General features: G+C 37.6%; 1 protein-coding gene across 1 annotated transcript in view; it reads left to right on the forward strand.

Annotated features, from left to right (window-relative positions):
- The window catches only part of fras1 (Fraser extracellular matrix complex subunit 1), a 278,952-nt gene that overhangs the window by 118,129 nt on the left and 145,152 nt on the right, over window positions 1-15,671 (forward strand). Inside the window, exons 18-19 of the mRNA XM_061904877.1 lie at window positions 6,585-6,725; window positions 9,010-9,156. Of these exons, the coding sequence (XP_061760861.1) occupies window positions 6,585-6,725; window positions 9,010-9,156 (288 nt within the window). The remainder of the gene's footprint in view (window positions 1-6,584; window positions 6,726-9,009; window positions 9,157-15,671) is intronic.

A 15,671-nucleotide genomic window follows, 5' to 3' on the forward strand; every position in this document is an offset into this window, starting at 1 on the left:
CAACATTGTAACATCAAATCCCAACATTGTAACATCAACTCACAACATTGTAACATCAAAACATTGCAACATCACAACATTGTAACATCACATCACAACATTGTATCATCACAACATTGTAACATCTCAACACAACATTGTAACATCAACTCACAACATTGTAACATCACAAAACAACATTGTAACATCACAACACAACATTGTAACATCACAACACAACATTGTAACATCAACTCACAACATTGTGACATCACAACACAACATTGTAACATCACAACACAACATTGTAACATCGACTCACAACATTGTAACATCACAACACAACATTGTAACATCAACTCACAACATTGTAACATCACTTCACAGCATTGTAACATCGACTCACAACATTGTAACATCACAACACAACATTGTAACATCAACTCACAACATTGTAACATCACAACACAACATTGTAACATCAACTCACAACATTGTAACAACACTTATATGGCAAGATGGGCATGTTTCGACTTGGTTCCATGACAGCAGGTTGCATGTCACAACACTTGTAAGATGAAAATAAGTCGTCGTCTCCTTTTAGTTCTTGATCCTCTAAAGTGCAAATGTCAAACTCAAAGCTCAGAGAGCAAATCTCACATCCTTTAAATTGGCCCACCACCTCATTCTAACATGGACCGCCACATCATCTTAATTCATCCTGTACAATAATGTTCTTTTGGTCCACTACATTATTTTAATATACCCTGCTATTTCATTTTATTGTGGCCCACCACATTTTTATTTGAGACCGCCACATCATTTAAATCTGGCCCGTCCAAAATTGTTATTTTGGTCAACCCAATGATGTCATCTTAACTTGCGCCACCACATCATTTAATGTGGTTTGCCACATTTTTTATTGGAGTCTGTTACTTCATGTTATAGTGACCCACCATGTCATTTAAAGAAGGCCTGTGACATCATTTTATACTGGCTCGCCACAGCATTTTGCAAAGGCTTACAACATCATTAACATTGCAACATTGTAACATCGCACATGTTAACATCGTAACAACATCGTAATAAAGCAACATCACAATTGAATCACTTCGTAGGGCCACTTTAAATACAGCAGAATATTACACTAAATGATGGGGTGGGCCGGAATCATTCAATGTTGTGGCAGTCCACATAAAATAAAGTGGCAAGCCGCATGAATAAAGTGGCAGGCCACGTAAATAACACAGGAGGACCCCGTAAAATGACGTGGCAGGCCATATAAGTTACATGGTAGGCCACGTAAAAATGTAATGGTAAGTTGATGATAAGGCCAACCACAAAAATTAAGTGATGGGACATGTAAAATGTTGTGACAGGCAACATAAAATACATGGTTAGCCACATAAATGAAATGGCAGGCCACATAAATTATATGGTAGGCCACATACTGTATATGATATGGTAGGATCATAAAATATTACATGGTAGGCCACATAAATGACAGGGTAGGCCACACAAATTATATGGTAGTCCCACGTAAAAATTAAATGGTAGGACAACATAAAATGATAAGGTCAAACACATAAATGATGTGGCGGGCCATGTAAAATGATGTAGCTGGCCACATAAATGACAGGGTAGGCCACAAAAATGATATGGTAGACCACATAAAAATTAAAATGGTAGGACCACATAAAATGATAAGGCCAAACACAAAAATGAAGTGGTGGGCCATGTAAAATGATGCGGCAGGCAACATAAATTATATAGTTGGCCACATAAATAAAATGGCAGCCCACATAAATGGTATAGTAGGCCACATAAATGGTATGGTAGGATCACAAAATATTACATATAAAATGAAACGGTAGGACAACTTAAAATGAGGTGGCGGGCTACATTAAATCAAGAAGGCTTTCTAGATTGATTATAGATATAATTTTACATTTCTTTCAGAGACGCTGTTTAGTCAATTTACATCCATTTAGTCAATTGACTTCAATAAGTGTGTGTGTGTGTGTGTGTGTGTGTGTGTGTGTGTGTGTGTGTGTGTGTGTGTGTGTGTGTGTGTGTGTGTGTGTGTGTGTGCGCGCGCGCGCGTGCGCGCACTGAAGTTGATCCACTTTACTCATTTTTGCTGAGTCAGCACAAAAGTCAGCAACGATCTCCTTCTTCAAATGTGTTCCCCTCTTAAATCTGCTGCATGGACACAAGACTCTTTTTAACACACACACACACACACACACACACACACACACACACACACACACAGTGTATAATTATTTAAAATTAAATGCACTTATAAGTAGAATAAAACACTTAGTTGTTGGGTCTACTAGAATATACACATGATGACACCTCCATGTTTCTATATCTACTGTACAAACATTTATTATTATTGTCTATGCTCTGTCACACACATGTATTATTATTGATATTATTATTATATTTACTCTCACTTATTTATTATTATTATATATGTACTCGTACATATCTATTATTATTAATATTATTGTTAGCAATGTACTTGCACATATTTATTATTATTAATATCATTGTTATTATCAATGTACTCTTACATATTTATTATTATTATTATTATTATCATCTATGTACTCTCACACACATGTATTATTAATAATAATAAGATTAGTATATATGTACTCTCACATATTCATTATTATTATTATTATTATTTTTATCTATGCACTCACACATATTTATTATTAATGTTATACATGTACACTGACATATTTATTATTATTATTATTATATATGTACTCTACATATTTATTATTAATATTGTTACTTTTGTACTCTCACACACATGTATTATTGTTAATATTATTATTATCTTCGTACTCACATATTTATTATTATTATTATTATCTATGTACTCTCACATATTTATTATTATTATTATTATCTATGTACTCTCACATATTTCTTATCCATCTACTCTCACATATTTATTATTATTATTATTATCTATGTACTCGCACATCTTTATTGTTATTAATGTTATCTATGTACTCTACATATTTATTATTAATTTTATTATTTATGTACTCCCACACACATTTATTATTATTCATATTATTATTATCTTCGTACTCACATATTTATTATTATTGTTATTATTATCTATGTACTCTCACATATTTATTATTATCTAAGCGGTATAGCTCGGTTGGTAGAGTGGTCGTGCCAGCAACTTGAGGGTTGCAGATTTTATTCCCGCTTCCGCCATCCTAGTCACTGCCGTTGTGTCCTTGGGCAAGACACTTTATCCACCTGCTCCCAGTGCCACCCACACTGTAACTTAGATATTGGGTTTCACTATGTAAAGCGCTTTGAGTCAGTAGAGAAAAGCGCTATATAAATATAATTCACTTCACTTCACTGACTACTATCGTACACATTTGGTATTACTATTATTATTTGTATTATTATTTTTGTGCTCTCACACATGTATTATTATTATTATTATTATTATTATCTATGTAGTCTTGCACCTATTTATTATTATAAATATTAATAATGGTGTCATGATGAACCAGCCCGCAGGGAGAATAGAGGAGAACGTGACGTCAAGTTAACTTTCTGTTTTGATACCCGTCAGACACCAAAACTATACAACACTTGCAATGTTTTGTTTTTTTTGTTTGGTTTGTTTTGTTTCAGGTTTACGAAAATATATTTTTCTAGGATTGTAGAAAATCGTTTTTTACGTTAACAAAAATACAAATGTTAGTTCATTAAAACATCTCTAATGTCTACTAAAATCTGTTTATCAATTTTTGTGATTTCATGAAAGCAGAGTGCTGTGTATACTTTGAATATGCAGTTAGATGTTGCTATAATAGATAGTAAGTAGATGTTGCTATAGTAGATATTGTTGTTAACATCAAGATCAACATGTCAGTTTGAAGTGTGAGTGAAGAGAAAACAGACGGATCATGACAACATCATTATTGTCATTATTGTCATTGTGACATAGTTGCAGTCGAACAGCACTAACATTAGCTTGTTAGCAGCATTTCTTCCTGCCGTCACTCTCATGTTGGGTAAAAGAATTGATTTTAAAAAAGACAAAAGTATTTTTCTTTATGATTAACAAAAAAAGTATTTTTATGGTTTTGAAAAAGGTTTGTATATGGTTTTAAAAAAGTCTGTTTTTATTTATTTATTTTTTAAGTCTGTTTTTGGTTTGAAAAATTGTTTATGGTTAAAAAATGACACCATTTTCTTTATGGTTACCTAAAAAAAGTCTGTGCTTAAAAAAAAAAGTCTGTTTTTGGTTGAAAAAAAGTCTGTTTATGGTTGGCGACAGTCTGTTTATGGTAAACAAAAAGGAGAAAAGTCTGTTTATTTATTTAAAAAAAGAAAAGAAAAGTCTATCTATGGTTAAAAAAACAAAAGTGGGATTTGTTAAAAAAATAAGTGTGTTTATTTTATGTACAAAAGAAAAGTCTGTTTATTTTTATTTTTGTTTTAACGAGAAAAGTCTGTCTTTGGTTAAAAAAATATATATATATTTTTTAAAGTATTTACATTTATTTTTTTTTAGTCTTTATGGTTAACAAAAAGAAAAAAGTCTGTTTGTGGTAAACAAAAAGGAGAAAAGTCTGTTTATTTATTTCAAAAAGAAAAGAAAAGTCTGTTTATGGTCAAAAAAAAGTCTGCTTACATTATTTATAAAATAAAATAAAAGTCTGTCTATGATTAAAATAAAGTGCTTTTGTTGTGTTTTTTAAGTATTTTGATTAAAAAAGAGAAAAGTCTGTTTATGCTTTAAAAAAGAGAGAAAAGTTTGTTTGTGGTGGGGGAAAAGTGTTTGTGGTAAGCGCCTGCCAGCGCTGATAGCGGCACTCTGCGTGTTTGTTTGCATGCTAGCAGCAGCCAGTGAGTGCTATCTGTGGTGACAAGTCAATAATCCGCCAGGAACAAAGAGCGGACAAGAGCAGGTGCGGGTGGCAGCTGTGAGCCTGAAAGCTCATTAAAGGTGGGCTGAGAAGTCATCAAAATGTCACCGCAAATCCAGATTTGCAGAAATAATCTGCTCCTGCAACATGGATGATGGCACGCGCCTCCATTTTGTCTTCATCCACTTCTTCTTGCAAGCAGCCAGCAACATGTCTTCTCCACCCACAAAACCTTTTTTGCCTAAACGCTCTTGGACTTTGCAGCCAAATTGCAGAATGAAGCTAAAGTTGAAATAGTTTTTGCAAAACTTTGAGTACTCTGACAAGGAACTGAATGCAAAATGCTTTCAACAATCAGGTGAAAGTGACTCTGCAGTCAAGCTTTCTTGCGGAATACGACCAACATCGTATTTTGTAGGGGGATCTCTAGTAAGCCACGTCTTTCAAATAACAGATGTAGCATCTGCTAAACTATGAAAAAACATGTTTTTCCCCCCACATTGTGGACAATTACATTCCTTTGTACCAAGCAGACAGACTGCAGTCTAGCTTTCATGTGGAATACGACCAACACCGTGTTTTGTAGGAGAATCTCTAGTAAGCCACGTCTTTCAAATAACAGATGTAGCATCTGCTAAGCTATGAAATAACATGTTATTTCCATATGGTGGACAACTACATTCCTTTGTACCAAGCAGACAGACTCTTCAGTCTATTTTTGTTGCGGAATACAAACAACACCATGTTTTGTAGGAGGATCTCTAGTAACCCACGTCTTTCAGATAACAAATGTAGTATCTGCTAAATTATGAAATAACATGTTATTTCCATATGGTGGACAACTACATTCCTTTGTACCAAGCAGACAGACTCTTCAGTCTATTTTTGTTGCGGAATCCGAACAACACCATGTTTTGTAGGAGGATCTCGAGTAACCCACGTCTTTCAGATAACAAATGTAGTATCTGCTAAACTATGAAAAAACATGTTTCCCCCCCCATATTGTTGACAATGACATTCCTTTGTACCAAGCAGACAGACTGCAGTCTATCTTTGTTGCGGAATACGACAACGCCATATTTTGTAGGAGGATCTCTAGTAAGCCACGTCTTTCAAATAACAAATGTAGTATCTGCTAAACTATGAAATAACATGTTATTTCCATATGGTGGACAACTACATTCCTTTGTACCAAGCAGACAGACTCTTCAGTCTATTTTTGTTGCGGAATACGAACAACACCATGTTTTGTAGGAGGATCTCTAGTAACCAACATCTTTCAGATAACATGTAGTATCTGCTAAACAATGAAAAAACATGCCCCCCCCCCTATTGTGGACGATTACATTCCTTTGAAGCAAGGAGACGGACTCGTCAGTCTCTCTTTGTTGCGGAATATCTCCCTGCTCACAAAATTCATAAACATTTCATCCAAGAAGAATTTTGAACTACTTTGTAGGAATAAAAATGTCTACTTTTGCGTCAGACTGTGGACCATGCTTGGAAGTGGTCTGTTCTGACTCATCCTCACCTCACCTCACCATGTTTTTTTGCTCCATTCACCGCTACAGTATTGCTTATTCCTCCTTTGTATTGGGAAAATAAACAATGTTGTTTTGTCCATATCTCACCTTTCCTTCACCTCACATGAACTCTGTGTGCTGTGTTCCCACCCAGAGTGTCACCCGTCCTGCTGGCAGTGCGTGAGCCCATCTGCGGACCACTGCACGTCCTGCCCTTCACCGTCCGCACTGCTGCAGGGACGCTGTGTCCCGACCTGTCCTCCGGGCTTCTTCCTCCAGGACAGTCAGTGTCAAAGTGAGTGCACTCAGTCCCCAGGGTGGAACATCCCCAAAACTTCTGCGGAAACCAAAAAGCTGTTCATTCCAACACTTCCTCAGAGAAACTTGCTACATGTCGCTAATACTAATATATTCCTTTCTTTTCTTTGGACAACAAGTTATGTGCACACTTGACTCACAGAAAGTTAGGTGCATATGTTAAGTGCACAGTTTGAACGCACTTAAGTACATACAGTAAGTGCACAAAGTAATTGTGCAAAATAAGTGCACAATTTAAGTGTGCTTAATTTCACACATTAACCACACCAAATAGGTGCACCATTTAAGTGCACTTAAGTACACACATTAAGTGTGCATGTTAAGTGCACCTACTTAATTTACAATGTAAGTGCACTTAAGTACGCAAAATAAGTGCAATTGGTAAGTGCACGATTTAAGTGTGCATAACCAAACAAAAATAGTGCACTTAGTAACTGCACAATTTAAGTGCACTTAAGTACACACATTTAGTGTGTGTGTCAAGTGCACCTACTAAATGCACAATTTAAGTGCACTTGGTACACAAATTTTATGCAAAATAAGTGCAATTAGTAAATGCACAATTCAAGTATACATAACTAAACACATTAATTGCACACACTTAGTGTACTTACTAAGTGCACAATTTAGGTCTACAAAGCTACACACAGTAAGTGTACAAAATAATTTAAGTACTTAAGTACACATGTTAAATAGAATAGAAAATAGAAAGTACTTTATTGATCCCTTGGGGTAATTCAGCACATTGTACATAAAAGTGCACACGTTAAGTGCACTTTCTAAATGCACAATTTAGGCTTACATAAGTACACTAAGTAAGTGCACAAAATAAGTGCACTTATGAACTGCACACTTTAAGTACACTTAGGTACAAATGTTCCGTGCACAAACAAGTGCACTTACTAAATTAATTACACACAATACGTGCGCAAAATAAGTGCACTTAGTAACTGCACAATTTAACTGCACTTAAGTACACACATTTAGTGTGCATGTCAAGTGCACTACTAAATGCACAATTTAAGTGCACCTGGTAAACACATTGTACGCAAAATAAGTGCAATTAGTAAATGCACATTTCAAGTATACATAACTAAACACATCAAGTGCACACATTTAGTGTACTTATTAAGTTCACAATTTAGGTGTACACAGCTACACACAGTAAGTGTACAAAATAATTTAAGTACACATGTTAAATGCACACATTGTACATAAAAGTGCACACATTAAGTGCACAATTTAGGCTTACATGAGTACACACAGTAAGTGCCCAAAATAAGTGCACTTATGAACTGCACACTTTAAGTACACGTAGGTACAAATGTTAAGCGCACTTACTAAATGTACAATTTAAGTGCACTGAATTACACACATTAAGTGCGCAAAATAAGTGCAATTAGTAAATGCACGATTTAGGTGCGCTTGAGTACACACATTTGGTGTACATGTTAAGTGCACAAGTTAAATGCGCAAATTAGGTGCGCCTTAGTAAGTGCAAATTTAAGTGTACATAAGTACATACAATACGTGTGTACTGTTAAGTGCACAAGTAAAATGCCCAAATAAGTGCACAACGTTTCCAAAACAACTGCACTTACTAAGTGCAGAATGTAAGTGTGCTTAAGTACACACATTAACTACACACATTTAGTGCACTCACTTTGTGCAGTTAGTAAGTGCACTTTTTTGCATTAAGTGCACTTAAATGCAGAAGTTATGTGCACTTACTAATGTATAAGTGCACTTAAGTACAAGCACCAAGTGCACATGTTAAGTGCACAGAGAAGTTAGCTGAAGTACGCACATTATGTGCACTTAGCGAGTGCAGCTATTTGTGGACATAAGTAAAAACAATAAATGCACATGTTAGGTGCACAAGTTAAGTGCACTTAGTGCACAATTTAGGTGTACATAATTACACACAGTAAGTGCACAGAATAAGTGCTACTAACTGCACACTTTAAGTGCCCTTAAACACAGACATTGAGTGCACAAGTTAAATGGATTTACAAAGTGCACTTACCATGTGCAGACATTAGGTGTGGTTAAAAATAGGATTTCACTTATCCAAGATAAGAAAGAGATTAGCATTGCTTGGCAACAAGATTATTAAGGAGTTTAAAAAATAAATAAAAATCTAGAGGAATTGAAAGATTTCTGTACCATTGTGTCCTGTCCTGTCCTCCCCCCTCCAGGTTATTAGCATTGTGTGTCCCCCCCTCCAGGTTATTAACATTATGTCCCCCCTCCCCCTCCAGGTTGCCACCCGTCCTGCCAGACGTGCTCGGGCCCCTCCCAGGCCGACTGCACCTCCTGCCCCCCCAAGGCCTGGCTGCAGAGCGGGTCCTGCCGGAGCAGCTGCCAGGAGGGACATTTCCTGGCCGCCACCACCGCAGAGTGTCTCAGTGAGTCCGAGTGCACTTGTATTTTTAGCCGGAGCAGACCCCCGCTGGGAACGCCGACTCCGGCGGTGATGCCGCATCGGCGTTCGTGCCGAGCATCAAACACAACCTTTTAGGATTGGTCTCACGCGTATCTTTCATGCGGAGTCTGCATTATTCATGAGGAATGTAGATTTAACTAGACCATCCTTCCTGCCAGCCTTGGCACTAATGCTCACGTGGAGACCCCTTGTTCCATGGTCTAGTGGTTTTAAGGTCTTGTGTCAAGGCCTTTGGGTCTTGTGTTTCTAATGTTTAATGATCTAAGGTCTTGACTTTCCAAGATCAAAAGATGTTCACTGGCTCCTAGGTATTTGTGTTCCTATGTCCCCCAAGACTCTATGGTCCAAGGGTCTTGACTTCTCAAGGTCCTATCAACCAAATTACTTTTGGTTACTGGGTGTAATATTTCTAGAGTTTTGTGTTTTAAAGATCTGAGGGTTTTAAGTTTCCTGGATTCTGGGAATTTTCCTCCAAGGTCACCAAAATCCTAAATTTCAAGGGTCCTGTGGTTCCTGAGTTTAATTTTTGTAGAGCCTCGTGTTTTGATGGTTCAAAGAGCCTAAGGTCTTATATTTTCAGGATATTTTACATTCCTAGGGTTTTATATTCCAAGGCCAAGGTATTATGATCCAGGGTCCTTTGGGTCAGAGAGCTTGTCTTCCCCCGTTCTTTACCTGTATCTCAACGGTTTTTGTAAGGGATGCCGGAAGTTGGCTTTCCATTCAGCGATCCTGTTCTGTCTCCCTGTAATGTTTGTCTGATCTTAAATGGGATTGTGCTGAAAATTTTTATTTCCCCGCAGAAAATATTAAAGTATTTCAGATTCTGATGTCTGATGGTCAAATGTTCTTCCGGTTCTAGGGTTTTATGGGCTCATGGACCTCATGATTTCTGTTTCCAGGAGCAGACATTGTTGAGTTCCCAAGGTCCTGTTAAGAACTTGGGTTTGTGTCTTGTGTTGCCACAATGTTTTACTTCAAGGCCAAGGTACTGCGGTTCAGTGTCCTTGAGGCCAGGTATTATGCGTTGCCAATGTCTGATGGTCAAAGATTCTTCTGGTTCTAGGGTCCTATAAGCTTATGGAGCTAGTGACTTCTGTTTCCAGGAGTGAACATAGTTGAGTTCTTAAGGTTAACCAAAACTGTGGGTGTCTGTGACTTGCACTGTAAAAAAAAATTCTGTAAAAAAACGGTCATTACTGGCAGAACGGCTGCCAAACGAAAACCATAAAATTAAAGTAAAACATTGTAAACCAAATAATGATCAAAAACATTATATTTACAGAAATTTTCATGAAACGTTTTGCGGAAAAATTTCGTATTTTTACTAAATTATTAAGATCAACAATCTTTAATAAAGTGACGATGCAAACAGTTCTGCAGAAAAATACCTTTATTTTACAGAGTTTTTCCAAATTATTACGTTCAACCAACTTTAATGAAGTGACAATGCTGGCAGTTCCACAGAAAAATACCATTATTTTACAGATTTTTTCCGGGTTGTTAAGATCAGGGGTCTCAAACTCAATTTACCTGGGGGCCACTGAATGTAGAAACTACATGAAAAGTGTATTCACCTTGTTTGAATGGCTATCCTGACCTAGTATGTCTTGCAGTCACCAACGTGTCATATTACAGAGAAAAATGTCAAGTTATTAGTACGAGTACAAACCTTAATATAACAGGCTACACATATTTTTCAACTTGAATATAAAAATACACATAAATATTAAAAAAATAAGATTCTCCTTAAAATTACATATAAAACTGTTAGATAGTTAGTATGGACATGGACTTTTATATAACAAGTTACATATTTAATGAAAGTTAATTACTATAATTTTACATGAATTTGAAAGTAATTTGAGAAAACAGAAAATGATATGTATAATAATTTGGTATTTTTCTGTAAAAAAAATTGAAATATACATAGTTTGTCATTATTGGCATATTACTTAAAATAACAGGCGGTTTGTTCATTTACAGATAATGTCTTCAATTCTACAGTTTTATAACCTATTTAAAAAAATGGAAAAATTACAGTAGAAATTTAGAGTAAATTAACCATAAAAATAGGATTTTTTTTTTTACAGTGTGTGTTTGTAGATATCAGTATCTGAGGAGTTTGTGTTGCCACATTCTTAACTTTTTGTATTTCCAAGCCAAGGTGCTGCGGTTCAGTGTCCTTTGGGTCAGATGTCTTACATTCCCAATGTCTGATGGTCAAAGGATCTTCTGGTTCCAGGGTCTTATTGAATTATGGACCTAGTAACTTCTGTTTCCAGGAGCGAACATGGTTGAGTTCGTAAGGTTGACAAAAAAATGTGGGTTTCTTTGGCTTGTGTTTCTAGATATCAACAACCCTAGGGTCATGTGTTTTAAGGTTCTATGGGTGTGATGTGCGCCAAATTTGTACTCCAAAGTCTCTATGTTCCTAAAAAATTAGGGTCCTTTTAATCAAGGACTTTACCGTCCCAAGGTCATGTGGGCCAGGCGTCTTGTTGTTCTCTTTTAAGGTCCTAGGGTCCTGTGTTATCTTGATCCAAGGGTCCAATGTCCTTAATTGGCTTTCTTTCTCTAGTGTATAGTGGTCCTAAGTTCCTTAAATTTTAGGGACTGATCACTATCCTTTGTTCTGGGGTTCTTGTGCTTTGAATAACTTTGGAGTTTGTCGTAAGGTCTTTGTCCTGGGATCTTGTTTTCCTCCTTGTCACAAGCCGCCAAAAAGGACTCCTAGTGTTTGTGTTGTGGTCCGGCTCTTTACTCGCTGATTAAAGAAGAAAGACTTGACTTGCTGCTGGAGATAAAAAAAAAAACATGATTTGAAGTCAGCGTAGAGGTGGATGATTGGGAGCAACCAGACTTTTGATTACATTTTCTCATGACACACACTCTTCTCGCTTGGTTTAACGCTCCAGATGAACACACACTACACACACGCTTAGACTAGCAAACACTCAGGGGTCAATTACACATCAGGAGATCAAGCGGGTCGACTGCAGCCAAACGCTATTTAATAAAAGATGCCTTGGGGCTCATAAAAGTACTCTGGTCATTATTCCTCCATGGCCTTCACACTTGAACAACCGTATTACACGTCTACACAAACACACACTTTTTTGTCTTACCGACAGAACGGGGACATAGATATGTATATATTCCAGTGTATTAGACGTCCACACAAACACACACTTTATTGTCTTACCGACAGAACGGGGACATAGATATGTATATATTCCAGTGTATTACACGTCCACACAAACACACACTTTATTGTCTTACAGACGGAACGGGGACATAGATATGTATATAACCTAGTGTGTTACACGTCTACACAAACACACACTTTATTGTTTTACCGACAGAACGGGGACATAGATATGTATATAACCTAGTGTGTTACACGTCTACACAAACACACAGTTTATTGTCTTACCAACAGAACGGGGACATAGATATGTATATATTCCAGTGTATTACACGTCCACACAAACACACACTTTATTGTCTTACAGACGGAAAGGGGACATAGATATGTATATAATCTAGTGTGTTACACGTCTACACAAACACACACTTTATTGTCTTACCTACAGAGCGGGGACATAGATATGTATATTCCAGTGTATTACACATCCACACAAACACACACTTTATTGTCTTACAGACGGAACGGGGACTTAGATATGTATGTATTCTAGTGTGTTTCACGTCCACACAAACACACAGTTTATTGTCTTACCGACAGAACGGGGACATAGATATGTATATATTCCAGTGTATTACATGTCCACACAAACATACACTGTAATGTCTTACCGACAGAACAGGGACATAGATATGTATATTCCAGTGTATTACACGTCCACACAAACACACACTGTAATGTCTTGCAGACAGAACGGGGACATCCATCCATTTCTACCGCTTATTCCCTTTTGGGGTCGCGGGGGGCGCTGGCGCCTATCTCAGCTACAATCGGGCGGAAGGCAGGTTACACCCCGGACAAGTCGCCACCTCATCGCAGGGCCAGAACGGGGACATATATATGTATATATTCTAGTGTATTACACGTCCACACAAACACACACTGCAATGTCTTACGGACAGAACGGGGACCTAGATATGTATATATTCTAGTGTGTTACACGTCCACACAAACACACACACTGTAATGTCCTACCGACAGAACGGGGACATAGATATGTATATATTATAGTGTGTTACACGTCCACACAAACACACACTTTATTTTCTTACCGACAGAACGGGGACATAGATGTGTGTATTCCAGTGTATTACACGTCCACACAAACACACACTGTAATGTCTTACAGACAGAACGGGGACATATATATGGATATATTCCAGCGTATTACACATCCACACAAACACACACTTTATTGTCTTACCGACAGAACGGGGACATAGATATGTATATTCCAGTGTATTACACGTCCACACAAACACACACTGTAATGTCTTACAGACAGAACGGGGACCTAGATATGTATATATTCCAGTGTATTACACGTCCACACAAACACACACTGTAATGTCTTACGGACAGAACGGGGACATAGATATGTATATTCCAGTGTATTACACGTCCACACAAACACACACTGTAATGTCTTACCGACAGAACGGGGACAAAGATGTGTGTATTCCAGTGTATTACACGTCCACACAAACACACACTGTAATGTCTTACAGACAGAACGGGGACATATATATGGATATATTCCAGCGTATTACACATCCACACAAACACACACTTTATTGTCTTACCGACAGAACGGGGACATAGATATGTATATTCCAGTGTATTACACGTCCACACAAACACACACTGTAATGTCTTACGGACAGAACAGGGACATAGATATGTATATTCCAGTGTATTACACGTCCACACAAACACACACTGTAATGTCTTACCGACAGAACGGGGACAAAGATGTGTGTATTCCAGTGTATTACACGTCCACACAAACACACACTGTAAAGTCTTACAGACAGAATGGGGACATAGATATGGATATATTCCAGCGTATTACACATCCACACAAACACACACTTTATTGTCTTACCGACAGAACGGGGACATAGAGATGTATATTCCAGTGTATTACACGTCCACACAAACACACACTGTAATGTCCTACTGACAGAAATGGGACATATATATGTATATATTCTAGTGTATTACACATCCACACAAACACACACTGTAATGTCTTACCGACAGAACGAGGACATAGATATGTATATTCCAGTGTATTACACGTCCACACAAACACACACTGTAATGTCTTACAGACCGAACGGGGACATAGATATGTATATATTCCAGTGTATTACACGTCCACACAAACACACACACTGTAATGTCCTACCGACAGAACGGGGACATATATATGTATATATTCTAGTGTATTACACGTCCACACAAACACACACTCTAATGTCTTACCGACAGAACAGGGACATAGATATGTATATTCCAGTGTATTACACGTCCACACAGACACACACTTTATTGTCTTACCGACAGAACGAGGACATAGATATGTATATTCCACTGTATTACACGTCCACACAAACACACACTGTAATGTCTTACAGACAGAACGGGGACATCCATCCATTTTCTACCGCTTATTCCCTTTTGGGGTCGCGGGGGGCGCTGGCGCCTATAGGCTGGCACCTATCTCAGCTACAATCGGGCGGAAGGCGGGGTACACCCTGGACAAGTCGCCACTTCATCGCAGGGCCAGAACGGGGACATATATATGTATATATTCTAGTGTACTACACGTCCACACAAACACACACTGTATTGTCTTACCGACAGAACTGGGACATAGATATGTATATATTCCAGTGTATTACACGTCCACACAAACACACACTTTATTGTCTTACAGACGGAACGGGGACATAGATATGTATATAATCTAGTGTGTTACACGTCTACACAAACACACACTTTATTGTCTTACCGACAGAACGGGGACAAAGATATGTATATATTCCAGTGTATTACACGTCCAAACAAACACACACTTTATTGTCTTAACAACAGAAAGGTGACATAGATATGTATATATTCCAGTGTATTACACGTCCACACCAACACACACTTTATTTTCTTACAGACGGAACGGGGACATAGATATGTATATAATCTATTGTGTTACACGTCTACACGAACACACACTTTATTGTCTTACCGACAGAACGGGGACATAGATATGTATACGCCAGTGTATCACACATCCACACAAACACACACTGTAATGTCTTACTGACAGAACGGGGACATAGATGTGTGTATTCCAGTGTATTACACGTCCACACAAACACACACTGTAATGTCTTACCGACAGAACGGGGACATAGATATGCATATTCCAGTGTACTACGCGTCCAAACAAACAAACACTGTAATGTCTTACCGACAGAACGGGGACA

The sequence above is a fragment of the Nerophis ophidion genome, linkage group LG01 (assembly GCF_033978795.1).
Source record: "Nerophis ophidion isolate RoL-2023_Sa linkage group LG01, RoL_Noph_v1.0, whole genome shotgun sequence".
NCBI classification, from domain to species: Eukaryota; Metazoa; Chordata; class Actinopteri; order Syngnathiformes; family Syngnathidae; genus Nerophis; species Nerophis ophidion.